At 30.3% G+C, this 26,816-nt stretch overlaps 1 protein-coding gene across 1 annotated transcript; it reads left to right on the forward strand.

Annotated features, from left to right (window-relative positions):
* Positions 1 to 13,723: 13,723 nt before the first annotated feature.
* LOC111307319 (sugar transport protein 8-like) lies at positions 13,724 to 16,033 on the forward strand. Its single transcript, XM_022905331.2, has 4 exons — positions 13,724 to 14,091; positions 14,189 to 14,508; positions 14,603 to 15,229; positions 15,351 to 16,033. The coding sequence occupies exons 1-4, from the start codon at positions 13,959 to 13,961 to the stop codon at positions 15,795 to 15,797; spliced, it is 1,527 nt and encodes a 508-aa protein (XP_022761066.1). The 5' UTR covers positions 13,724 to 13,958; the 3' UTR covers positions 15,798 to 16,033.
* Positions 16,034 to 26,816: the final 10,783 nt, after the last annotated feature.

Raw genomic sequence — 26,816 nt, forward strand, 5'->3', positions numbered from 1 at the left:
CCATTTCTCTCATAGATAAAAAAAATAAAAAAATCTAAAGAAAATTCCTTAACAATTGAAACTTTCACAGAAAATCAAAGAACAATAAACAAGCATAAGGACACTCAAACAAACTAAGTTCTCTTTTGATAACAAATTGCAAAAATGAGTCTGAAAATTTTCTAACATTCCTATTTATACCTAGCCAAGCTACACAACTGAAATGGTACCAATTGGGACTGTTTCAACATTAAAAAACATCAGTGAAATGGTACCAATTCAAACCATTTCAACCAATTGCAAAATGGTCAAAATTAATCCCCTTTAAACTTGACTTTTTGGTTACCCATTTTTCAAAACACATTCATTACTCCCCAAAACCAGTTCAATTAAAGATTTAAACCCATTAATTATGCTTGACCACTTTAAAACCTCATTACACCTCATGTCCTTAATAGCCACACCATTTAGAAACAAGGGCACATGCCCCACACAGCCTTAACAAACGTGCTCCACCTATATGAGCTCAGCCCAGTAAATTAATATTTCACATCAAAATTTTCCTAAGTCCCCACTTATTGTTCCTTGCACCTTGACAAACAACAAAGCTCACCAAACAGGCACTCCTCGCCTTGCAAGGACATGTCACCAACACAACTCACCAAGAGAGCATTTTTCACCTTATTGAGACATGTCATCTACAGAGCTTACCAAATTAGCACTACTATCATATAGGGACAAGTCATCAACCTAGCTCGGCCAAAGAGCAATCCTTGCCTTTCAGGGATACGGTATCAACATAGCTTGCCAAAATAACAATACCATCATGCCAAGCACATTTTTTCAAACTTTAGTCAACAGTTTAAGGATAACCACTTTCTAACCTCCCTTAGATCTAAAGGGCAATTGTTATACCTATTTACTTGGTCAACAAGATAAACTCTCTCGATTTTCTAGCCAACACATGCCTAACTACCATGTCACCACTAATAAGGATCGACATCCAAAATTTTTGCCTTACAACTGGCTCATCCCTCACCAAGGAAAGGCTCACTCGATACCTCCACCGACGTCCCATCAAGGCATCGTTTCAAAACTGAACATTTGGGCTTCAACTTACTTGGGTCTATTAAATGCATCCCACACTTGTCTGGGTTTATTATATGTAGTTTGTAATCACTCACATGGACCCTCTTCAAGCTCCAAATAGACTCACTATCAACTATCGACTAACTTAGTCAAGTGATCGCCCATCATCTCATATATAAGATAAAATAGAGGCCAAGGTATAAAAGACTTAGGCATTCCTCTCCATTATAGCTTCTTAAATACTCCTTACGTTCTTCCTCACCAAACCTTAGACACTTTTAATGACTTAAATGTTGAAATGTGTCCCAAAAAACTAACTTTGGTGCCCCTAAATCATGTTTTCTAACTAAAGGTCTAAGTTCCCCCACTTTCAAGCTCTAACCAATTTTCATCTAGTTAAACACCCAAAAACACCATCAACACATATAACTATTTATTATTAAAATTTAGATATTTTTATTTAATATTTTTTTTTATGATTTACACTATCTAATGTTAACAACTACCAAATGTCTCTAGGTAACTTCTTTTTCTTTTCATCCATGCTTTCTTTTTCATCCAGATTATTAATACAAATATTAAGAATATATTAAAAGTAAAATAAAACTTGGATAGGCTCGCAAGTCACTTGAGCCAAAAATTAGAATACTTGAACTCGGTTTGCTTGATAAATCGAGTTGCTTGAATATGAGTAGATTATGAGTTTAGGTGTCTCATTTACACCCCCAACTATTTTTTATGGTTTTTTAATTTCTTTACTAAATTTCATTATTGAAAAATCAGAAATTTAGTTTAGTTAATTCATGTAGTTATTCTTAAAAGGTGGCATCCAACAATTCTAAAGTTAAAATCATAATTCCTATCTTTAGGTTGCGACCTCCTTTATAAAAAAAAAAAAAAAACAAACAAACAATGAAGATATGCAATAACACTATAAAATAGAGTTATTTTTAGTACTTTAATCATTGATTTTTGCTTAGTTCTTAGCATAACTATGTTCTTTTTACTCTGTATGGGTTCAATTTTTTGTTTTCTAGAAAGTTTTGAAGAAAAGAACGAATCTTGAAGAATCTTGCTAATTCTTGCTCAATCTTGGATGATTCTTGATATATAATATGGATCTTAGAATGTTCTTGTTATTTTCTTGGAAATCTTAGAGTTAAAGAATGAGAAAGAGGTTCAAGATTGATTTTGTGGAGTTTTATGGAGTTAGAATTATGCAATATTGAAGAAAGATGTCAAAAATTCATGCAATAAATCAAGTTAGGGTATTCCAATTATCACGAAGGGTAAAATTGTAATTTCAAGTGAATGTAAGCCCATGATAGCTTATTTAGTGCATAATGCATAGGATTACTAATGGATGATATGTCATTAAGTCTTTTCGTATTGGTTAAGAAAGATGACTTGGAGCTTATGTGGCATGATGAGGTGGCAATTCAATTCACATTGAAAAAGATTAAAAAGCCCTTGATTTTTCCTTCTTGTATTTGGATTTCCTATTCTTAGTGGGATTGTATTCCTATTTCTATTTAGAGTAGGATTTGATTGAGTTATAAAAGGAGCATGGATAGTAAGGCAAAGCAAAAGTTCTACTTGAAGAAAAACTCTTAATTTTCTCCAAGAGTGAAGGCTAAGTCATGGAAAGCATAAAAAGTTTCAAGATCATGCAATTTTATGCACTTCTAGAAGGTTAATGTACATCTAAGTCGAATATGCATTCTGGTTTTACAAGATATCAATTTTGCTTTCTTTTTTACATTCTAGAAGTTGCCACATATTAAAAAAAGAAGTTACTAGAAGATGATAATGACCTAGAAGACAAGATTAGGTCTAGAAGAGTTCTTTTGAAGAGTTTTAATTCAAGACAATTTAAAGAAGCATTATTCGATTCAAGAGTTTTAATCCAACCAAACCAATGTGCTCCATTAAGAGATCCATTCCAGTTGAACACTCTTAGGGTTTCTTTGCCTATAAATACTTTGTTTACGTATTAGAAAAAAGGATGTAAGTGGTTAGGGTGATAGACCAACTTTAGCAACTTTAGTTTTCATGTTCTTGAGTTCGTTTTAAGTTTTGTTTAGTCTTTAATTTTTTGTTCTGCTTTAAATTCAATTTGTGCACACTTTTTTCTAGTTTTTAATTTAATTAGCTTTGTTTTAAGATCTTTTCAATTCTATTTCCATTAATATTCTTACAATTGGTTTAATATTTGGTTTGTTCCTTTTTAATTTTGAATCTTGATTAATACAAGTTACAATTTTGCTTTATTTTGGTTTAATTGATTCAGTTTACATTTTATTTTTATACCAATCTTGTAATTTCATATCTAAATCATTATAAACCTTTTGGTTAATAGTTAGTGTTAGATTTAATTTATTATTTAGATAGCATATGTTATAAGATTAGGGTTTAATTTAGTTAGATTTGCATAAGTTCTTGCATGTTAGTTTCAATTTACCTATTTTATATTTCAAAACAATTTATGTTAGTGTATTTAGGATTCATTTATGCTTGTTTAATTGTTCTTTGATCTAATTGCATATTCGATTTATGGTTATTGTTAGTGTTGCATATGATTAGGGTTTAATTCAAGTAATTAGGTTTGATTTTCTTAATTTGATTTGATTTGATTCATTTCTATTTTGATATATTTAGATCTTGTCGTAAGTTCTTAGGTTAATTTTAGTTTATAACAATTTGTTTGCATGCTTTGATAGTTGATTAGTGTTAGTTGGGTAAGTTAAAGTTTAATTTGATTAATTCACTTGTTATTTAATTCAATTTCGGTAAGTTAAGGTTAGTAAATTTAAATTTGCATGTTATTGAGTTATTTAGCTTAGATCTTATTTAGTTTATGTTTAATTAGTTTATATTGGTTTTAGTTCATGTTAATTTGATTTGTTTTACATGTTTAGTTGGTTAATTAGTTGCTGCATAGTTTTATAAGTTATATTCACTTGCTGATTGCATTAGCTTTAGTTTGATTTCATATTAGTTTATAGTTATTGCATGTTTTAAGTTTAATTTGCTTAAGTTATATTATGTTTTTGCATATTTTATTGAAATTTCCAAGTACAAGATAATGTGAGACAATTTTAGTACATGTTACACTCATATCTTCAATCTTCGTGGGAATGATCTTTCTTTTACTACTTGTACGATTCTGTGCACTTGCATCAAGGGATTGATGGAATAGTTTTAATATTGATACCAATCATCCTTTTTATAGCTTGGAGTTTATTTTCTTGTACTAATCTATGTTTTTTGTTTTATGTCAAGGTTTAATTTATATAACACAAAGAACCATAGGGACTATGTTGCTCCCTTTTTGGAGGATTCATAAGCTCAATGGTCATCTAATTGTTTAGATGGTGATGTTTGTGGTGGAGATTATTATAGTGATAGGTGTGTGTACGATCAACACTCCCATGTGAGAATAGGTTCGAAGTCTCATGAGGTAGCAATTAGGGGTAGTCTTTTAGTTCATTATCTACATACACATCTCCTTTCTCTATTAAGTTTCATTTACATTATTACTCACCACAATACCCATACCTTGATTTTTCCCATCACAATACATTCCACCATATGACCCACCTCCTCTTTATCTTTCACCATAATAGTACCTTCTATCACCTACTCAATATCACCCATTTTCTTCATAAGAAATGAAACCCTCATACGAAAAATCTTTCATTGAATTCATCTAAAACTAAACCAACTTCTTTTAAACCCAAGTAACTACTTTGAAAAGCCTTAATAGACCATTAGATCCCAGTTGGTTGGATGGAGTGAAGGGTACATTTAAAAATGATCTAGGGAAATGAGGTATACTGCATGTTGATAATGATGATTATGAGCTTATCATGATTAATATGCCTGTGTTTATTAAGGTGGCAGACAAAAAGGTTAGGGAAAAAGAAAACTATTCTTGTGAAATGGAAGTAGAGGATAAAGGATTGGTTTTAAGATCTTATATTCTTGAGAAATCTAGCACTAGTCCCATTAAAAGAGAGTCTGAGCCTTTAATCCACCCGTGTCATTTTTTCAGCCCTTTGAAGATCAAACAGTAGATGATTTGAATATGATTGAAGTGAAAAAGCCTATCAATGAAGGTTGTGTATTTGATGATTTCTTTAGACCTTTAGAAACATTTATTATCGAGCTTAGTGAAGATGATGAAATGAAGGCATTTATGAAACAAATGCCAAAAGATTATAATAGAAAAGAGTTGAAAGATGATAGGATTGAAGAATTTTTGAATAAACACTTGGATTTAGAAGACAATGATGAAAAAGATAAAACTAGTGTCATAGAATTTCCTACTTGTCTAAAAGTTTCCTTAACTTCTAGTCCTTAACCAGAACTTTTAGTCATTTCATCCTTTTCATTTACTCATACTATACCATCTATGGATGAATCCTTCACCTTAGAGCATAATCCTATACTCTTCATAGTGGTACCTCTTTCACTAATATTGAAACCAGCACCCATTTATTTTAGCCCAACTAAGAAGATGCTTACTGCTAGGGGTAGGCCACCTATCCACTTTTACCACTTTCATTGAACACCATCACCTTGAATCTATTGTTGAAAATGTGATGAAAAGAAAAAAGATTAAAAAGTGGGTAGATATTGGTATCAAGTGTAAGGTAATCACTTAACCCTAATAGAAAGATTTTGAGTTAGTCAAGCTTAATTATAGCTAGCACTGCTTAGGAGACAACCCAAATTTTAATTTTTAATTTTTAATTTATGTTTAGTTTATTTATTATTTTTTTTAAGAATAGGTAATGCTTTGGTTTTCTTTTTTTTTTTTTGTTTTTATAGGATCTAAGAGCAGAAAAACTAGGACAAGTTATAGTAATAGAAGATATCTTACAAGTTCAATTTTGATTTTTACGAGCTAAGGGAGTATTTCTCTTCCTTTTATGCTTTATTTGCACACATTGAGGACAATGTGTTATATAAGTTAGGGAAGAGAAAATTTGATGCAAAGTTTTTTCAAAATTTTCTATTTATGAGATTAAATTGTCATGTCTAGAATCATTATTTTGCTTCCCTTGATTATTTTCTCATAATTCATTGATAGTAACATTGATTGATGTTGAATATAACTTATTAAAAAAGAATGAATGTAGTGAAGGCATGAGATGAATTTTGGGATTTGTTTCTTTTTAGTTGCAATATTTTCACATTTTGAGCACTTAGTCTTGATCATTGAGATATAAGCATGTCTAGTTGAAGTTTATGTAGATATGGAATTGTATTGATCTTTAAAGTAATGTGCATATTTTGAAATTTGTTTAAGCATCTCTTGAGGTGAAATAAAAGATCACACTTAATTAGAGAGATGATTTAAGCCATATTTGGATCATTTGAGCCTTTCAAGCTAACCTTATATATGTTTATCTCTAGTGACCCCTTTTGAGCCTAATGTATATTCCTTTACTTTGTTTTCACCTACATGATTTAGCCACCTTTTGATTTATTATCTTTATCTTCCTACCTTACCCTATATTCATATGGATCAATTAAAAGAAATATAAGAGCTATGTTACATTAGGAAAGAAGGGTAGAGTTTTAGGTTGGAAAGAAAGATTGTGGAAACTCTATTTTAAAGAAAAGTAAAAGCTAAAAATAGCTTTGAAGGAAAGAAAACCAGAATTTAAAAAGGATAAAAGGAATGGTGAAAACATGAAAATAGCAAGTATACATGTAAACCAATAAGAAGATGTTGTTTGAATAGAAAAGAAAAAGTAAGTTTGAAAAGGAAAAAAAAAAAAGAAAGAAGAATTTAAGTTTGAAGGTGTTATGATTTTTTTGAAAGCTCTCTCATTAAAATTATAGATCCTAAGTAATGCATATTTAGAGTTTATTAAGCTTAAAATTTTTTTTATCATACTTTAACCTTAGCCTGATATTACAAGCTTAATAAAGACGTATTCAACTTTGGTTAAGTGTGGCTACATTAGTGGAAAAAGTATGTGAAAAACAAACTTATGAAATTTGTGCATACATTGAGGTGATTTGTTTATTTCATATTTGCTTAACTTTAATTGAATGTCTTGCATTGACATGAGATAGATTATTTACACGTAGACATATGAAAATTTGCAATTGAAAAGGAACTTACTCTTGAATAACTTTTGTGTTTGATCTATGCTTATGATTTTCTCTAAGTTATACTCATCATGCAATTTTTGAGGACCTATGAAAATCTAATATGAGGATTGTATGTTATGATCTCTAGCATGTTATTTTCTACTTAGTTTTATTTTGCTTGAGGTTAAGTAAAAGTTCAACTTAGGGGTTTGTTAACTCTATAAAAAAGAGTTATTTGTAGTGCTTTAATGATTGATTTTTGCTTTGTTCTTAGCATAATTATGTTCTTTTTACCCCTAATAGGTTGAATTTTCTATTTTTTAGGAAATATTGAAGAAAAATGTGAATCTTGTTGAATTTGAATAATCTTGGTGATTTTTGAGCAATCTTTAATGATTCTTGACGCATAATATGGATCTTGGAATGTTCTTGTTATGTTCTTAATCTTTTAAAAAATCTTGGAGTTAAAGAATGGGAAAGATGTTCAAGATTAGTTTGTGGAGTTTTATGGAGTTGGAATTATGCAATACTGAATAAAAATGGTGATAATTCATGCAAGAATCAAGTTAGGGAATTTTAGTTATAATGAAGGGTAGAATTGTAATTTCAAGTGAATGTAAGTCCATTGTAGCTTATATAGAGTGTAATGTAAGGGATTACTAATAGATGACATGAAATTAAAGTTTTTCTTGTTAGTTAAGGAAGAAGACTTGGAGCTTATGTGGTATGATGAGGTGGCAATTGAGGTCACATTAGAAAAGACTAAAAAGCCCTTAATTTTTTCTACTTGGATTCAAATTTCTTATTCTTAGTAAGATTGTATTCCTATTTCTATTTTGAGTAGGATTTGCATGAGTTATAAAAAGAGCATGGATAGTGAGGTAAACTAAAAGTTTTATTTGAAGCAAAACTTTTAATTTTCTCCAAGAATGAAAGCCAAGTCGTGGGAAGCATAAAGAGTTTCAAGATCATTCAATTTAATGAACTTCTAGAAGGTTAGTGTACATCTAAGCTGATTATACACTCTAGTTTTGCAAGATTTCAATTTTTGCTTACTTTTCTCCATTCTAGAAGTTGTTGTATATCAAGAAAAAAAGTCTAGAAGATTATAAGCAAGGCTATGGGTTCAACTTTTGAGGTTTAAGTGAAAATTCCCAACTTTTTGAACCCTTAAATAGGCTTTAGTCAATCACTTTTGAGATGGCATTTTAGGCTAAATTTAAATGGCAAACTCGTAAAAAGGTTAAAATGTCACTGCTGGAGAAGGGACTTCGCTGGACTGAGAATGAACATTCGAAATACAAGCACGAGAGGATGGCCTAGGGCTACTAAATCGAGGAATTCATCAAGAAAAAGAATAAAGACCTTTTTACCTATTGTAGGCTTGCATCACATACGCTACACAAGCTTAGGAATGATTATTGACTAAATAATCCTTATAAAAAGCACTAGGGAGGGCTCTGAGAAGAGTTCTTATGAAGAGTTTTAATTCAAGACAACTTTAAGAAACATTCTTGGATTCAAGAGTTTTAATCCAACCAGACTAGTGTGCTGCTAATAAGAGATCCATTCTAGCATATCATTTTTATAGTTTCTTTGCCTATAAATAATTTGTTTAGGTCTTAGAAAAAAGGGTGTAAGTGGTTGGGGTGACTGACCAACCTTAGCAACTATAGTTTTCTTATTCTTGAATTTGTTTTAAGCATTCTTTAGTCATTAATTTTCTGTTTTACTTTAGATTTAATTTATCCAACTTCTTTCAAAATTTTAATCCAATTAAACTTTGTTTCAAGATCTTTTCAATTCAGTTTTGATTAATATTCTTGCAATTGATTTAATCATTAGTTCTTTCCCTCTCTTTCTATTTTTAAATCTTAATTAATACAAGTTGTGGTTTTGCTTTATTTTGATTCAATTGATTCGATTTACATTATGTTCTTATATTATTCTTGTAATTTCATATCTAAATCATTATAAAGATTTTGATTAATATAGTTAGGGTTAGATTTAATTTATTGTTTAGGTAGCATAGATTGTAAGATTAGGGTTTAATTTAGTTAGATTTGTAAGCTCTTGCATGTTAGTTTTAGTTTACTTATTTTATATTTTAGAACAGTTTCCATTAGTTTATTTAGGATTGATTTATGCTTGTTTAATTGTTCTTTGATCTAATTGCATATTAGATTTAGGGTTATTAATTAGTGTTGTATGTGATTAGGGTTTAATTCAAGTAATTAGGTTTCAATTTTCTTAATTTGATTTAATTCAGTTTTGTTTTGATTTATTTAGATCTTATTGGAAGTTCTTAGGTTAGTTTCAGTTCATAACAATTTGTTTGTATGCTTTGATAGTTGATTAGGGTTAGTTGGGTAAGTTAAAATTTAATTTAATTAATTCACTTGTTGTTTAATTCAATTTGAGTTAGTTACGGATGGTAAGTTTAAATTTGCATGTTATTGAGTTATTTAGCTTAGATCTTATTCAGTTTATGTTTAATTGGTTTATATTGATTTCAGATCTTGTTAATTTAATTTTTTTTGTATGTTTAATTGGTTAATTAGTTGCTGCATAGTTATAATTGGTTAAATAGTTGCTGCATAGTTCTATAAGTTATATTCACTTACTGTTTGCATTAGCTTTGGTTTGATTTCATATTAATTTATAGTTATTGCATGTTTTAAGTTTAATTTGCATAAGTTATATTCTATTTTTGCATATTTTATTAAATTTTCTAAATATGAAAAAAGGTAAAACAATTTCAATACTTGTTACACTCGTATTTTCAATTTTTGTGAAAATATCTTTTTTTTATTACTTATACGATTTTATGTGCTTACAGATCGCCTATCAATATCAACATATCATAAATGAATAAATTTGATGTTCTATCATAATCTTTTACTTTTTTATAATTCCATCATAAATTTTTTATATATAACTTATGAATTTTTTTCCATATATAATAAAATATAAAATATATTTAGATATAATGTATTGACAATAATTTGTATTATGATCCTTGATTCTATATGTTTATAATTTATTGATTTATAAAAGTTGACCCATACAAGTTAGGGTCAAGCATCATTAACTATAAAACATTATACTAGCTTTGTGGTACTAATGGCACGTTTGGCACGTTTTTTTTCATGAAATAAAATAGAGGTGAAATGGAATTAGTATTATGTGAGAATAGAAAATAAAAGGAATAGAATAAAATATGTACTATGGAGTTTGATTCATTAAAATGGAATAAAAGAAGAATTAATATTAATATATTTAGTTACTTTAATGAATATGGATGATATTATTTTAAAAAATCATTTTACCCTTGATATTTATTATCAAAATTATTAATTAATGAAATGAATAAAATATTAATAATAATTTAATATATTCAATATTAATTTCATATTATTGAATAATATTAAATATCAATTTAATCATATTAATTATTCAATTTAGTAATATTAAATATTAATTAAATATATTTAATATTGTTACAATATTTTATACTAAATATTAATTTAATAATATTTTAAAATTTTATAATATTTTAATATTCAATATTAATTTTCATAATATTTTAATCTTACATATTAATTTAACAATATTTAATATAAATTATTATTTTAATAACATTTTAATAATAAATATTAATTTAATAATATCTTCATATTATGTAATGAATTTTCTAATTTTTAATTTTTTAAAATATTAATTATTAAATTTTTTAATGTTAATGTTATTTGAATAATATTTGAATAATTATTATTATTCAATATTAATTTAATATTTTTAACTAATATTTAATATTATTAAATATTATTGAACAATTTTAAATATTAATTTAATCATATTAAATATTAACTTTTGTAATATTCAATATTAATTAAATAATATTAAATATTTTTTATATTTTATACTAAATATTAACTTTAAAATATTTTAATATTTAATATTCTGTTAATCATATTTTCATTATTAAATATTTTTAAACAATATTTAATTTTTAACATGAAAGAATAAATTATTAATATTTTAATAATATTTAATTAATTTTATAATATTTTAATTTTATTTTAACAAAATATTAAATAATTAATTTTCCAAAAATTTCATATTATTTGATAATATGTTAATATAAAATATTATTTTAATAATATTTGAATCTATTTTAATAATATTTTAATAATATTTTATACTAAATATTAATTTAGTAATATTTTAATATTAGTTTATATGTAATATATTTTAATAATTTGGAATATTACATTCTATTTTAATAGTATTTTACTATTTAATATTAATTTAATAATATTTTAATAGTATTTAACTAATGTTATCATATTTTATTGTTGTTTTAATATTATTGCGATATGCAATATTAATTTAATAATTTTGAGAATTTTAATATTAAGTTAATAATATTTTAATATTAAATTTTTTTAATACTATTAGAATATGATAATTTATTTTAATAATATTTTATAATACATATTAATGTAATAATATTTTCATATTAATTAATTAATTAATTATTATAATTTTATTTAATTAATATTAACATTAATTAATTATCTAATGAAATATTATAATTAAATATGTAAGGAAAAAATTGAAATTAATTAAATGTATAAGGATATTGTTCCTATATATTATTCCCAAATATTGATGAATAAAGAATTGCAATCATCGAGGGAGAGTAAAAAATTGCTATTCTTTGTTTTTAAGAAATTGATATTCTATGAATTAGCTATTCTTTACCCAAAAAATAAACCAAACAATGAAATAGAAAGATTATAAAAAAACTCGGGGCAATGAAATTACAATTCCTCCCAACCAAACATGTTGTTAAGGAATTGATATTTCCTAAAATCGCTATTTTTTGTCAAAAAAAAAAAAAGAACCAAATAATGAAATAAAATGATGATGAGGAAAATGGGGGAATGAAATTGCAATTCCCCCAACCAAATATGCTGTAAATAATACTATTTATATAACAGATCAAAAGTGTTACATAAGGGGCAATAGCCTATCATGTGGCAACTTATTTGGCAGGCATATAGCAGCCAATTGGTTTTTTTTTTTTTTTTTTTGGATATTTTCCTTTTTTTTTTTTTGCAAAATGTACTTTAAATCCCTTAAAAAAACAGATTGTCATGGGGTAACTTAATTTGACATTGACACGCAGTATTTTTTTAATTTAAAATATGAAAAAAAAAGAATTGGAAAGGACGAAAATCAAATCCCAACGAAATAAATTTGCATGAAATGAACATAATTTTTTATTTTTAAATGCTACTTTTTTTAATTTCTTAAAGTTAAAATATTAAAAAATGGAAAACAAAGAAATGAAGAGTGGAGAGAGAGAAAATTAAAAAAATAAAACAAGAATTTTTTACAAAGAATTAAACCAAATATCCACTAATACTAAAGTAACACTACAGTTTTACAAAGGTTCAAATAAAAAAAAAAAAACCAAAAATATTTGGTTTACAAAAATTCAAAATAAAATACCAAATGCCCAAAAAATTCAAACCAAAATTTATTTTTTTAATTTATAATTATGAAAAAGTAAAAATTATAAAAGAATCCAATAATTATAAATACTATAAAATATTAAAAATGGCCAATTTACATAAAAAAGCAACAAAAAGCCATAAATCATAAAAATTTTTCAAAAGCTATAATACAATCACATAGAGAAACAAAAGTAACAAAATAGAAAAATCTACAATTCATAAACTTTTTTTTTTTAATTCTAAGATAAAAAACCATAAAAAGAGAAGATAATTTGAGAAAATAATGATTTCAGGATAAGATTAACCAGCCAAAGAAGATGAGAAAGAAAGGAAAAGTGGCGTTTGAGAGCCAGACTTAATCGAGTTCATCTTGGACATAGCACATTTTGGTCAAACTCAATAATAATTTAGATATTTTTTAACTCATTTTTATTTTTATCTATTTAGTTTTTAATTTGTGCATGAATTAAATATATCAAATTACTTTAAAAAAGATAAAAATAAAAACAAATAAAATAGTTTATTGAACAAAATGATTATCTTGGTTTATTATTACTATTATTTTTTATAATAATTTATAATTTTAAAATTTTTTATAAGTAATTATTATGAATAATATTTTTAAAATAACCTCACAGCATCATTCTAGTATAAGTAATATCTACTTTAGTTATATGGCTTGGTTTTTCAGTAATGCCAAACGACTTAAAAGCAAAAATAAAAAGTTGAAGTTGGATTGATAAGATAAAATTAGGATAAGGCATGTCAGATCCTAACTGTAAATGAAGGGAAGTCGACTCAACATACAATTACGAAGAGATGTGGAAGTAATTATATTTGTTTGGTTGGGGTGGATAATCGGTAACTGTTTAATGTAGGATTTTAGCTCAGTTTTATCGTTTCCAAATTGGAATAAAGCTAGGTCCGGTCAAGGTTAAAATTAGAAAAACAGTAGGTCAAATGCTGGAAAAACTGTTGGGACAACTTACCGGGGTTTGGGTTTCAAGAACTGGCCAATTTTAGATTTCTGTTAGCACTCTCAACTCATGTATATAAACCATGCAAAGGTGTTGAACTAAGCAAGGATTGAACTTTTATCTTATCACAAGTAAATATTTAAGTCTTGCTATTTCTTGATTCCTGCTTTCATTTATATATATTTCCTCCCCTCCTAAGCATTAATCTGCGATTTTGATTAAATTGTCGAGAATTTTGATTGGTAGAAAAGAAAGTATATCTTTTCAACAAGAGGGGAAAATGCCGGCAGTTTTAGTAAGCGGCTCTGGCGACGTTCCAGATTACGAAGGCAGGACTACAATCTATGTCATAGTCTGTGTGACCATAGCGGCTTTTGGGGGCTTAATGTTCGGATATGACATAGGCATTTCAGGTTTTTTTTTTTTTTTTTGGTTATAAATGTCTTCATTTATATTATTAGTTCCAACGCAATATTTTCTTTTGGGATATAATTTGATTTGGATTGACAGGTGGAGTAACATCCATGGATGATTTCTTGAAAAAATTCTTTCCGGCTGTGTATGAAAGGAAACAACATGTTCATGAAAACAACTACTGCAAATACGATAACCAGTTCCTCCAGCTGTTCACGTCTTCCTTGTACCTCGCAGCTCTTGTAGCCAGTTTTGCAGCCGCAAGGGTCTGCTCAAAAGCTGGCAGGAAACCCACCATGCAGATTGCATCAGTTTTCTTCCTGGCAGGAGTGCTTTTGACTGCTGGAGGTCTCAACATAGAAATGATAATTATAGGGAGAATTCTTCTTGGCTTTGGAGTTGGTTTTGCCAATCAAGTAAGAATACCTTTACATTAGCTAATATTAATGTTCTTAATCTTATTCATCCATCATTCATCAATTGATCCTTATGAATTGTTTATTATTTCAGGCGGTACCACTCTTCCTATCGGAGTTAGCTCCAGCTAAGATGCGTGGAGCACTCAACATTAGTTTCCAACTCTTCATTACTATTGGAATTTTCGTAGCCAATATGGTAAACTACTTTACATCAAAAATCCATCCCAATGGATGGAGAATTTCTCTTGCCGTTGCCGGTATCCCTGCTTTGATGCTCTGCGTGGGATCTCTCCTCATTTGTGAGACTCCAACTAGCCTTATTGAACGTTACAAAGTTGAGAAAGGAAGGAAAGTTCTCAGGAAAATCCGTGGCGTTGAAAATGTTGATGACGAGTTTGATTCAATTGTAAATGCTTGTGAGATCGCAAGGCAAGTAAAAGACCCTTTCCGCAAACTAATGAAGCCAGCAAGCCGACCCCCATTAGTCATTGCCATCTTGTTGCAAGTTTTCCAGCAATTTACAGGAATCAACGCTATCATGTTCTATGCTCCAGTGCTCTTCCAGACCGTGGGATTTGGAAGTGATACCGCGTTGCTTTCAGCTGTTATTACTGGCCTTGTCAATGTCCTTAGTACTGTGGTCTCAGTTTATGCCGTGGATAAGGCTGGAAGGAGAATTTTACTACTTGAAGCTTGTGTTCAGATGTTCATTTCCCAGGTTTCAAATCTCATCTCTCTCCCTAATTTTCAATTCTGTTGAAGTTGCCATTATTATATTTTTTTTTCACATCATTAAGTGCAGTTTCACTATATGTTAATCTTTTATTAATGTGTTGCAGACTATTATTGGTGTAGTACTGTTGAAAGACTTGAAAACCACGGGTGATAATCTTGGGAAAGGGGAGGCAACTTTTGTGGTGATCTTGGTGTGCCTCTTTGTCATGGGTTTTGCCTGGTCATGGGGACCTCTCGGTTGGTTAATTCCTAGCGAGACTTTCCCTCTAGAGACACGAACAGCCGGTTTTGCTTTTGCAGTCAGCTCTAACATGCTCTTCACATTCGTCATTGCTCAAGCTTTCCTCTCAATGCTATGCCATATGCAAGCCGGAATCTTTTTCTTCTTTGCTGCCTGGATTATCATCATGGGATTGTTCACCTGGTTCTTGTTGCCAGAGACCAAAGGTGTCCCAGTTGATTCAATGGTCGACAAAGTCTGGAAGCAGCATTGGTTCTGGAGCAGTTTCATGGGCGAGGATGACTACAAGGCCGACGTCAAGGTTGTTTGATCTAGCTTACGTAAGCTGCCTCATTGTTAGGTTAAATGCCCAAAGCACGATAAAATTTCTGGTTTTCTTTCATTTTCTTTTCTGGTAAAATTTTCTGCTAATGGGGGCAGTAATGTTAGACACAACCCAATAGGTTGTTGTCTCTCGTAAGCAAGTCCGGAATGGTTTCTTGATATTGTTTTGAGCTACCAACATTCTTTTATTGAAAATAAAGGAGAAAACGGAAACAATTTCGCATTTTGCTACTTTCCAGAGTTATAAAAAAAAGGCCCAAGTAGTAAAACGAATGGTCCTGCCCGACAATGATATGATCCGTGTACGAATTTAATGGGTTGTCTCAGGCATCAGCCAATTACATGTATATATCCTGATGAATCCAGGAGCTCCTAAGCTCCTTTAGTGCATGTGGCAAGATTTTTTTTTTAATAATATATTATTGTTAGAAAAAGTCAAACTCATTATTAGTTAATATTTTTTTTAATATTAATATTAACATGTACAAACTATCGAGTTAAATTAGTTAGATAAGGAAGAAACAAACTTATTAGTATATACATTCAAGTAAAAATTATTTAATTTTTAATATGAATTGGATTAAAATATTTATTTTTATTTAAATTTCACATATGTATTGTTAGAGGCATATTGCAAACAATACCATGATATATGCCATATAAATGGGATAATCAGTACATGGCGATCTCAACAAGGCAAAAATAGCAAATGCAAATTGGGGTGACGATCTTCTTCAATAACCTTCCCCGGAGAATTCATTGGAGATGGCTAAAAAGAGAATGCAAGAAGTATGGGAAAGTAGTAGATGTTTTTATTCCACAGAAAAAGAGCTGAAGCGGTAGAAGAATAGGATTCGTTAGATTCCCTTCAAGAGAGGAAGCTAGGAGGGCAGTATGGAATGTCAATGGAGTAAGGCTAATGAACAATATGATTAGAGTGAACATTGCTAAATTTAATCCTAGAGACTCATATTGGAAGAAGTCAAGGAGAATGGATGCTGAACAAGGGACAAGGAAAACGGGAGCCGATACTCAAAAGCAAGTCAGGGAGGTACAGGATGGCAGCACCAGAAAGATTATGACATAGGAAAACAAGTGTATAATGAAGTTGAAAGGAATAACACAAGAAGAACCTATCTACAAGCCTTGGTAGAGGAGAATAACAATGGAGCAAAGGTATCTAATATTATAGAACTGAATGATTTATTCCAATCAACAGGTGATAGGGATGTAACAGAATACGTAGGCAGGGTGAATGGTGAGGTTCTTCATTGGTTGGAGACAAGTGTAATAGGTTTTTGTAAGGATTATTTGGAGGAGGATGATCTACTAGAGATAAATAGAAAAATAAGGAAGGAAGTCATCATAAGGAGAATATCCGATTATTCATTTCTTATTACATTTGAAGATAATGAATTCTTTGAATCTATGAAGGGGAAGAAATGGGACGTATTATCCTTTAGGTTCGAAAAGATTGAGATATGATCTGAAAAGACTCCTTCCAGTAGAAAAGGTGCTTGGGTAACCTGCTATGGGATTCCTTTTCATGCATGGTGCATAGAGACGTTTCAGAGTATTGCTCAGGGTTTTGGAGAGTTTCTATGCATGGATGATAGTTCATTGAAATTGTAGTCTTTTAATGGGGGTCACATATACATCACACTGAGTCAATAACAGAGAAAGAAGGAAGAATTCAGTTGCAAGTGGGTGAATTAATGTTTCAGTCGTTATATCAGAAAGAGAAGGAAGTGACAAAAGTCAAGTCCAGGGAGATGGCAAGATGAAAAAAGTCAATCTCCTGAAATGGTGCAAAGTAGGCATGAGAAGAAAGAAGATGAAATATCGGAGGAAGTTGAATAGTCAAGTTTAGGCAAGTCAACTTTCTGTTTGCTATGATACAGAAAGTTGGTGCAGACCAATCGTAGATAAATTAGAGTTCCAAAAACTAAATACTGAAGATTCAGAATGTTTGCAAAACCCATTTACACTTAAGAAGATAAGAAGGGTAGTAGGCGAATGTGAGGGATTGAAAGTACTTGGCCCAGTTGGTTTCAACACTGAGTGTTTACCAGAAAATGTGGATGTTGATGAAACAAGCGCTAATGGAATTTTTTGCAGAATTATATGGCGGTGGAAAATTTGAGAAAGGATTAAATTCAACATTCATAACTCTAATCCCCAAAGTTTCTAATCCTACCTCATTGAAGGAATATCGCCCCATCAGCTTGGTGAATTCAATGTATAAAGTACTGGCAAAGATGTTGCCGAATAGACTAAAGACAGTGATTGAGAAGTTGGTTAGTGATACACAGAGTGCATTTATTAGTGGTAGGCAGATTACGGATGGAATCTTGCTAGCAAACAAAATAATTCATAGCATGAGAAAACACCAATGTAACAATGGAGAGGTAGTGGTGAAGTTAGATTTCGAGAAAGCCTAAGATTGTGTAGATTGGAAGTTCCTCGATTTTACAATGGAAAATATGGGATTTGGGTTACGGTGGAGAAACTGGATAGGGAATGCATCTTAACAGTCAGAATTTCAGTTTTAGTTAATGGTTCCCCAATGACAGAATTTCCAATTAGAAGAAGATTGAGACAGGGAGATCCTTTGTCGTTGTTTTATATATCTTTTGGCAAGGGAAATACTACACTGACTGTTTGAAAAGGCTAAAGAACTAAATCTGTTTGAAGGGATAATGGTGGCAGATTCAGGGTTCAATATATCACACTTGCAGTTTGCAAATGAGACGGTGATTTTTATTGAAGCAGGAAAAGAACAAGGAAGAAATTTAAGGAGGATTCTTTGTTGTTTTGAAATAGTACATGGCTAAGGATAAATTTTGCTAAATCTAGAATATATTCAATGGGTATACAAGACATGGTGGGACTGAGAACGGCAGAGATTTTGTAATGCTAGAGGAGTTCGATAGCATTTCAATATTTAGGAGTTCCATTAGAAGCGAATCCCAGAAGCATGATGACTTAGGAACCAGTAATAAACAGAATGAAGGAGAGATTGGCGTTATGGCAGAGGAAGTACTTATCTTTCGCCTTAAGAATTACATTCATTAATTCGGTGCTTAATTAACTACCCATTTATTATCTGTCGATATTGAAGGCACCAAAATGGTCGTCTAGAAAGTGAAAAAAATGAAAAGCTTAATATGTTAATAGTTTAGAATGTTGTGCATCTCATTTTATATAGAAAGATTTAATTATTGATTCATATTTTAAATAATTATGTTTGAATAGAAATAATTATTATATGATAAATAGTCATAATTATTTGAATATAAATAAATTATTATTTAAAAAAGTTATAATTATACAGAAGATCATAACTATCTGAGTAGAAATTTATATTTATTAATTCATTATAAATAAATCTTTTAGTATAACCAATTTCAGTATTTTTAATTGAAAAATTTAAAGTTTTGTTGTATCCTAAAAGTATAATTGCTTTTAAGAAAATATTTTTTACGTCTCAAAGCTAAAATTCTTTTATGTTATTTCTCTTTTTTATTTTTTTTATTTTTAGTAACAATTTAAAGGTAATTATGAAAATTTTATATTTCACATGAGGAAAATACAAGAAAAGAAATTGGTGTGGTTTGAATATTAATATTAGAGAAGGCTCAATGTGTCAAATGATTAATGTTTTTATAGACCAAAATGTTAATTTTTATAAAGATCTTCACTAGAGTTGGCGAACCTACTGGGAGTGAGGGCAGGAATACTCCTACTGCTCCATTATCAAGCAAGGTTTTTTGAGGAGGTGGTCCAGACCAAAGTTTAGGTGGTAAATCAACTGTGTGCATACCATTTCATGAAAAAGCTGCTCCAACTGGTGATGTTCCAATAGAAAAAAAAAAGTAAAAAGCAATTTAAAATTGTAGCTAATGCAAAAGAAGTGGAGGGCATTGCATCTCTTGTGATTAATGCCCCTGTTCAGATAGCTGATTCTTTTAAAACCAGAATGCAAGACCCATGTTGGGTCAGACAACATTACAAATTCAAGATAGATTCCAAATGAAAATTCAATTATAGATAATAATATGGAGGTTGATAGTACATGCCCCCTAAATGCTAGTGAAAAGAAAGATGTGTCTTAAGGAACTCCCGCTCTTGGTGGTGATCAAGTAGATTCTAGAGTTCAACTGGACTCTCTCAATATAATGGACCTACCTCAAACTGCTGAAAATGCTAAAACCAACATAAAGCCTGCTTTTAAAGAAGCTCCCAAAACTGATAATGTTAGTTATAATTCTAGAATGGTTCCGTCTATGACAGGTATGGTGGTGCCTTCTATTAATGATTTTGAAACAAAAAAAAAAAGTCCTAGTATGACTAGAGCTTCTGATGGAAATAGTAGAAACATTGGTCTTAATGATATTCCTGCAGATGCATTGGTTTCATATCAATCTGCTATTTATTTGAGTGGTTTATCTTTTCACAAGTCAGACATGCCTTATATAGTTATGGGATGCTTTACTGAAGTCTTTGATTGTTGAGCTCCAGAAGCTTCAGAAAACTCAAACAATCTTGGAGCTTGTTTTATGGATGAAGATACAGCTCCAAATCATGTGACTGCTACTTTGGATGAGGCTTCTGTTGACAATTGCAATGTGGATGGTCAAGCTGATAGCAGTGACTCTAAGGGTCGCCTTGTACCTGAACCTGTTCTATCTATTACAACTGAATCTACTGATATAGAGCTTGTTCCTCGAGATGCTTGCAACAATCCCTATTGGTTAAAGATAGGGAGGGTAATGGTGTTGAGATTCACAGTATGGAAGTAGATCCCTCTGAGATAGAAGTGCCCTCTTTGACAGAGTTTATTGCTGAATCAGCCAATAGATATCCTGCTCGAGAAGTTGATGGTGGTAAGTACTTGTCTGCGGGAATTGAAACTACTAAGGGTGATTATGTTGAAGTTTGTGATACAAAAGTTAAATCCTCAGAAAGACAATCATTTGAGCCAGCTATGCCACTTTTGGAAATAGCAATTCCTGTTTCGAATATTTTACAAGACAAGAATATTAAACAGTCCAAGACAGACGCTGGTGCAACCGAGTTAGAGGAGAAACGTCCTGTTATGGTTATGACTCTTATCACAGAAAGTGCTTGTTCAGTTCCTCAATGCCAGGAACATTTCAGATTCCAGACAGGATTCCTATGAAATCTCAATAACTGAGAACATCATAGAGGTTGATTGTAAAGTTCATCTTAGTGCTAGTGATAAAGAAGCTTTTGCTTCCCAGAGATCAAAGAGTTTTAATGGAGATAGCTCTGATTTTACTGTTGGGCCCTCTAGCAATCAAATCGACCTTCAGCAGTTGAATTATAATAGCTGCAAAAACAAAACATAGATCTCTTCAGAAGACTCTCCGGAAGTAACTCATTGTGACACTAGTAACCTCAAATCCACCATAGACTCTATAAATGCCAATGATGCTTGTAATCACTTTAGAGTGGTCCCACGTACTTTTGTTTTGATGGAACCTAATGTGGCAAGCTCTAAAGACAATGAAAAAGCTTCCTTGGAATTTTTAAATTCATCTCTGCTTGATATTAGTTCTTCAAAGGCCAATGTTGCTTGTGACTATTCTGGAGTGAATGCAGTAGTTCCTTTGAGTACAGACCATTCAATTGCTTGAAGCCTTTCTGATCCAACTGTAATTCCACCTGAAAATAGCACAGAACCTTTTACAATAGAGCCTTTAAAATGTTCTTCTATCAATGTTGAAAGTGTTGAAGGTGCTCTAAATGCCATCAAATTGCATAATGTTACCTATCCAGATAAGTAAGGTACGTTAAACACACTTGGTATGGTTGAGAACAATTCTGAATATGACTTATAGCCTTATCCAGATAAGTTAGGCACAGTGGAGGTGCCTGTTATGGTTGAAATAATTTTGAATTTGAAGCAGAGCATTATTTGAAATCATTTCTAAAAACTTCTGCCCTCGATTTTGAAAACCTTGGAAGTGCTGCAATGTCTGCAAAACCTGATGTTGACAATGTGCCTCCTATGACTTCAAATTTTTCTACTATTATTGAGAATAAATTGGGAAAGGAAACAGAACCTTCTTTGGAAGAGTCTTTACAATCCTCTGCCATCGAGTGACGAAGCCTTGAGGCTATCAATATTTCCACTAAATCTCATGCTCTTAATGATCATTACCCAGTAGCTACATTTTCTGAATGCTATGGTAAAGTCATTTTTGGTGGTCCAGAAGTTTCCCCAAAATCCGATGATCCTTCTATTGCTCCTATAGTGGCTAATATGGCAGCAGGCAATGATAAGGTTTTGCACGAGGCTTTTGATAATGTGGATGGTCCATCTAGTGGAAGTGAAAATACGAGGGACTAGGTATCAGACTCCATCCACTTTGTTGCTTCTGAATCTACTAATATAGAACTTATGCCTAAAGATGATGAGTTGCAATAGCCATCGGCTGTTGAAAGGGGAGATGATAACTCTGTTGATATCCCCTCTAAATAACCAGCATCTTCTTTGAAGGATTTCGTTGCTGAATCTGCTAATGTAGATTTTGAACCTGGGGATCAGGTTAAGGTGAAGCCCTTTCTGGGAATTGAGAGTTTAGGGATGGTCATGTGGACAGGGATGTTGACCCTTTGGAAATGGACCCTTTGGAAATGGAAGCATCCATTGAGAAAGATATTGTAGCTATGCCATCAGCATGGAGCTTTTTCTTAGAGATCACAGTAAAATGCATCTTTAAGTAGGAGTTGCAGGTAGTGAAGGTGATAGTATTTGGTTAGAAACACAAAAGTTGACCCCTCATAAGCACATACAACTTCATCATAAGTTACCACCAATGAGTCCCCTAAAGGAGACCATGTTTTAGATGATCAATTTCAAGAGCTTCCAAGAATCGAAGAGATAGAAGCATGATTATATTTGAAACCTGCTTCTTGATGTAAACTCTTATATTGAGTTAAAAATATAATAGTTTTGAAACTTTTATTAAAATATTAAGATATCAACTAGTTATCTTTTACTAAAGGTGGATTTAGAGGCCTTCTACTTATGATATCTTGATAATTGAATGAGATATTCTTTAATAAAAGAATACATACTTGCACATGGTGGGGTTGATAAGAATCAAAAGAAAAAAAAATTACTACCATAGTGTTGTGAGATTTTAGTATAATCTTGTAAGCAAATTATACAAGCTAATAAGTTTAAATACTTATTAAAATAAAGTCATAAAAAAAGTCCTTAAAAATCTTAAAAGGACTAAAATTGTTTGCTTTATTCATTGAGTTTATCCAATTGTACTAGAAGTATAATTGTATTAAAAATGTATAAAAGTATGGAAATAGAATGGTTGAAATTAATAAATATAGAGTTGTGGCCACAACCAAAACCAACTATTTCTTAAAATGATAAAAATGAGGCAACAATGTCTAGAGTATATAAATGATATACAAAATGAAAGGTTTGGACATATTAGCTTGAAGTGATTATATCAAAGATTCAATCTCAAGTGAGGGTAATTACTATAAAAGAAAATTGAATTTGAAAATATTTGGTTAGTAGTAGTAAAGGTAAAATGGATTTAAACCCTTACTATTAGATACTAATAATGGGAACCCAACTTTGAATTAGTAACCTCTAATTACAAAGTTTAATGGGTAAAAATAAGTTATTGTTATGTGTCTATTAAACACTAGTAAAATCTATTCAAAATTTAAAAACTAGTATGATCCATTGCGTAGGAAGGATGAGTTTTTATACTCTTAATGGAGTTTTAAATATCTAATATAATTGAGACATAATGGAAACTCTACCTATATAAACATAGAAGAAGTGCTACTTCAACAAAAATAATTAGGGTCTCTTGTAAATGTTTATGAATAGGATAAGCACATGGCCATAATGGTGCTAAAAGTGATTATAAACGTCTGACAGAAGAATAAATATATATTATGTGTGTTATATTTTCAATTCTAACCCTAGGAGTTGAGGTTTAATCTACAGACACCATCAACTTTGTTAGAATTCTAAGGTATATATGTTAATTGAAGGTTTAAATCGAGAGATACCTTCTTGTATTCATAATATTTATTTGTGTAAATGTAAAAATTAAGCACTAATATTCCAAAATAGTGAGGGATTGTTAATAGTTTATAATATTGTGCATCTCATATTAGATAGAAAGATTTAATTATTGATGAATAAAATTAATTTTTGTATTACTTTTATTCATATTTCAAATAATTATGTTTGAACAGAAATAATTATTTTATGACAAATGGTCATAGCCATTTGAATATAAATAGATTATTATTCAAAAAGGTTATAATTATACAGAAGGTCATAACCATCTAGGTAGAAGTTTATGTTTGTTCATTCATTATAAATAAATCTTTTAGTATAATCAATTTCACTACTTTTGATAAGAGAGTTTGATGCTTTGTTGTATCCTAAAGGCATAATTACCTTTAAGAAAGTGTTCTTCATACCTCAAAGCCAAAATTCTTTTTTATTATTTCTCTTCTCTTCTTTATTTATTTATTTTTATTGACATACTATGGGGAAGAAGATAAGATAAGAGAAAGATTCCAAAGGTAAAATGGGCTGTTGTGTGCAAACCTAAACGATTTGGGGGCTTGGGTATTCCGAACCTAATAAATAAGAACATAGCTTTACTGTGCAAATGGTGGTGGAGATATGGGACTAAAAAGGATGCATTATGGAGGAGGTTGATTGAAGAAAAGTATGGTAGATGTAAGTTACTATGGATTCCTTTTGATACGCTGAAAGAAAATATGATGAAGGTATGGAGCAATGTGATGACTTTGTTAGCTTTAAGTTAATTATTACTTTGAAATGACAAAACAAAATATTTGATTAAATTGAAATAAATTGCTTTGAACTTATATAGAATATTTTCTAGCCTTTTTTATCAAGTGAAAAATGTTTGTGAATCAAAAACAATCTTCTTTCTTTTGTTTGAAATGATTTTTGCACATAAAGGAAGAAGGGATCAATCTCTTAAGATCGATCCCCTCTAACACCTAATCGATCCTTTCCTCCAGTAGATCGATCCATTTTTTACACAAAATGCTCCCAGGTTTTTAAAAGCCAAAAACAAATCGATCCCCTACCAAAGAGGATCGATTGGGTCAATGGTTTTAAAAATCGATCAATCACCTTTTTTAGGCAATCGAATGATTTTTTATACAAAAACAAATTTTGGTTTCAAAACTTGAAAATCAATCGATCAGTTATATAGGATCGATCGTGTGAGCTACTGGATCAATCGAGTCTTCCAATCGATCAATTAGGTTGTGCTTTAATGAAGTATGTTTTGGCTTTCAAAGCATGAACCAATGAATCTCTTTCAATACAAAATCGATTGATTTGGCCGTGACAAGCTTGAACAGCCATATTTTCTTATTATTTGTAGAGCCTACAAGCAAGAAATGAAATCAATGGCTCTTTTCTCCTTTCTAAATATAAAAAGAAGTCTCCCACTTTATTGCAAGTAAATATAGAGCGAAGAAAATTGATTACTTTCGTTTTTCATCTTTTTCAAGCATTAAAGAGCATGTTATGTGTGAAGAGCAAAAAATTCAATCTTGTACTTATTTTTTTCTTGATATCTTTCATTGCATTCATTTGTACTTTAAATTAGCAAACACCCAACCTTAGAGAAGTCTTTGAGTTTGCAAAAACATTTTAAAGATTTGTATTATGAGATTATGAGCTTAAGGGGGAAAATTAAGAAGTCTTATTGTTGATTATATAGAGTTTTGGAAGAGCTAGGTTGTAATATTCAGCATCTTGATAGTGAATTGGACTTTTTAGCAAGTGAGCATAAATAGAGGACATAGGTGAGGAAGGATCGAACCTTTATACATCCAGTGTTTTATTCTCCAACTCTATCTCTTCATGTTTCAAGATTATTATTGTTGTGCTTATATATTGTGTTTATTTGCTTAGAAATATTTATTTGTAAATTTGGTGTTAATTAGCAATTAATTTATTAAATTTTATAATTAACCAATTCACCACTCTCTTGGTTTATTAATTCAATCTTTTGATCTAACGATTAGTATAAAGTAAGTACTATATTTTTATAGGTTTAACTTATGAGTGATCCAAGATGGCTCAAAGTGATATTGTGATGTATGAAGAGCAAAAAAAAGTTTGTCTCATGGTAATTAAAATAGTTCCCACATCCTCTGGTAGTGAAAGCCATTCCATTATAAGAGATCCTCTTTTTATTGGTGATAACTACTTATATTGGAAGGTAAGAATGAGATTGTTCATCCAAGCAAATAACTATAAAATATGGAGGGTTATTATCAATGGTCCTCTTATTCCAATGAAGAAGTTGGGAGATGAAGAAATCATTAAATAAAAAAGTGAATGGGATACAAATGACATAAATATGGTACAACTTAATGCTAAAGCAATAAATACACTTTTTCGTGCATTGGGTCTAAATGAATATAATAGAGTCTCATTGTGTGAAAATGTAAAAGAAATTTCAGATAAATTGGCCATCACTCATGAAGGTGCAAATCAAGTGAAAGAGACCAAGATTGGCATGCCAACCCATGATTATGAACTTTTCAATATGAAATTGAAAGAGACCTTTGGTGAAATGTCAAACCACTTCACCAACATTATTAACGGATTAAAGGCTCTTCGAAAGACATATTCTAATATGGATATGGTGAAGAAAATCTTGAATAGTCTACCTAATAGTCGGGAGGCAAAGATGGTGGCCATTAAAGAGTCAAGATCTTCATACACTCTCATTGGATAAACTTATTAGTTCTCTTTTGACTTATGAGATGAAGATCAAACGTGGACAAGAATCAACAAAAAAGTTGGAATAGCCCTCAAATCAACCATTCAAGAAGAAGAAAAAAATATTGAACAAGATGAGGTTAATGAGGATGAAAAAATGACCATGTTTGCAAAAAGGTTCAAGAAGTTCATGAAAATGAACAAGTTCTC

The sequence above is a fragment of the Durio zibethinus genome, chromosome 22 (assembly GCF_047325235.1).
Source record: "Durio zibethinus cultivar Kanyao isolate XHJ-2024 chromosome 22, ASM4732523v1, whole genome shotgun sequence".
In the NCBI taxonomy this organism is placed as follows: domain Eukaryota; kingdom Viridiplantae; phylum Streptophyta; class Magnoliopsida; order Malvales; family Malvaceae; genus Durio; species Durio zibethinus.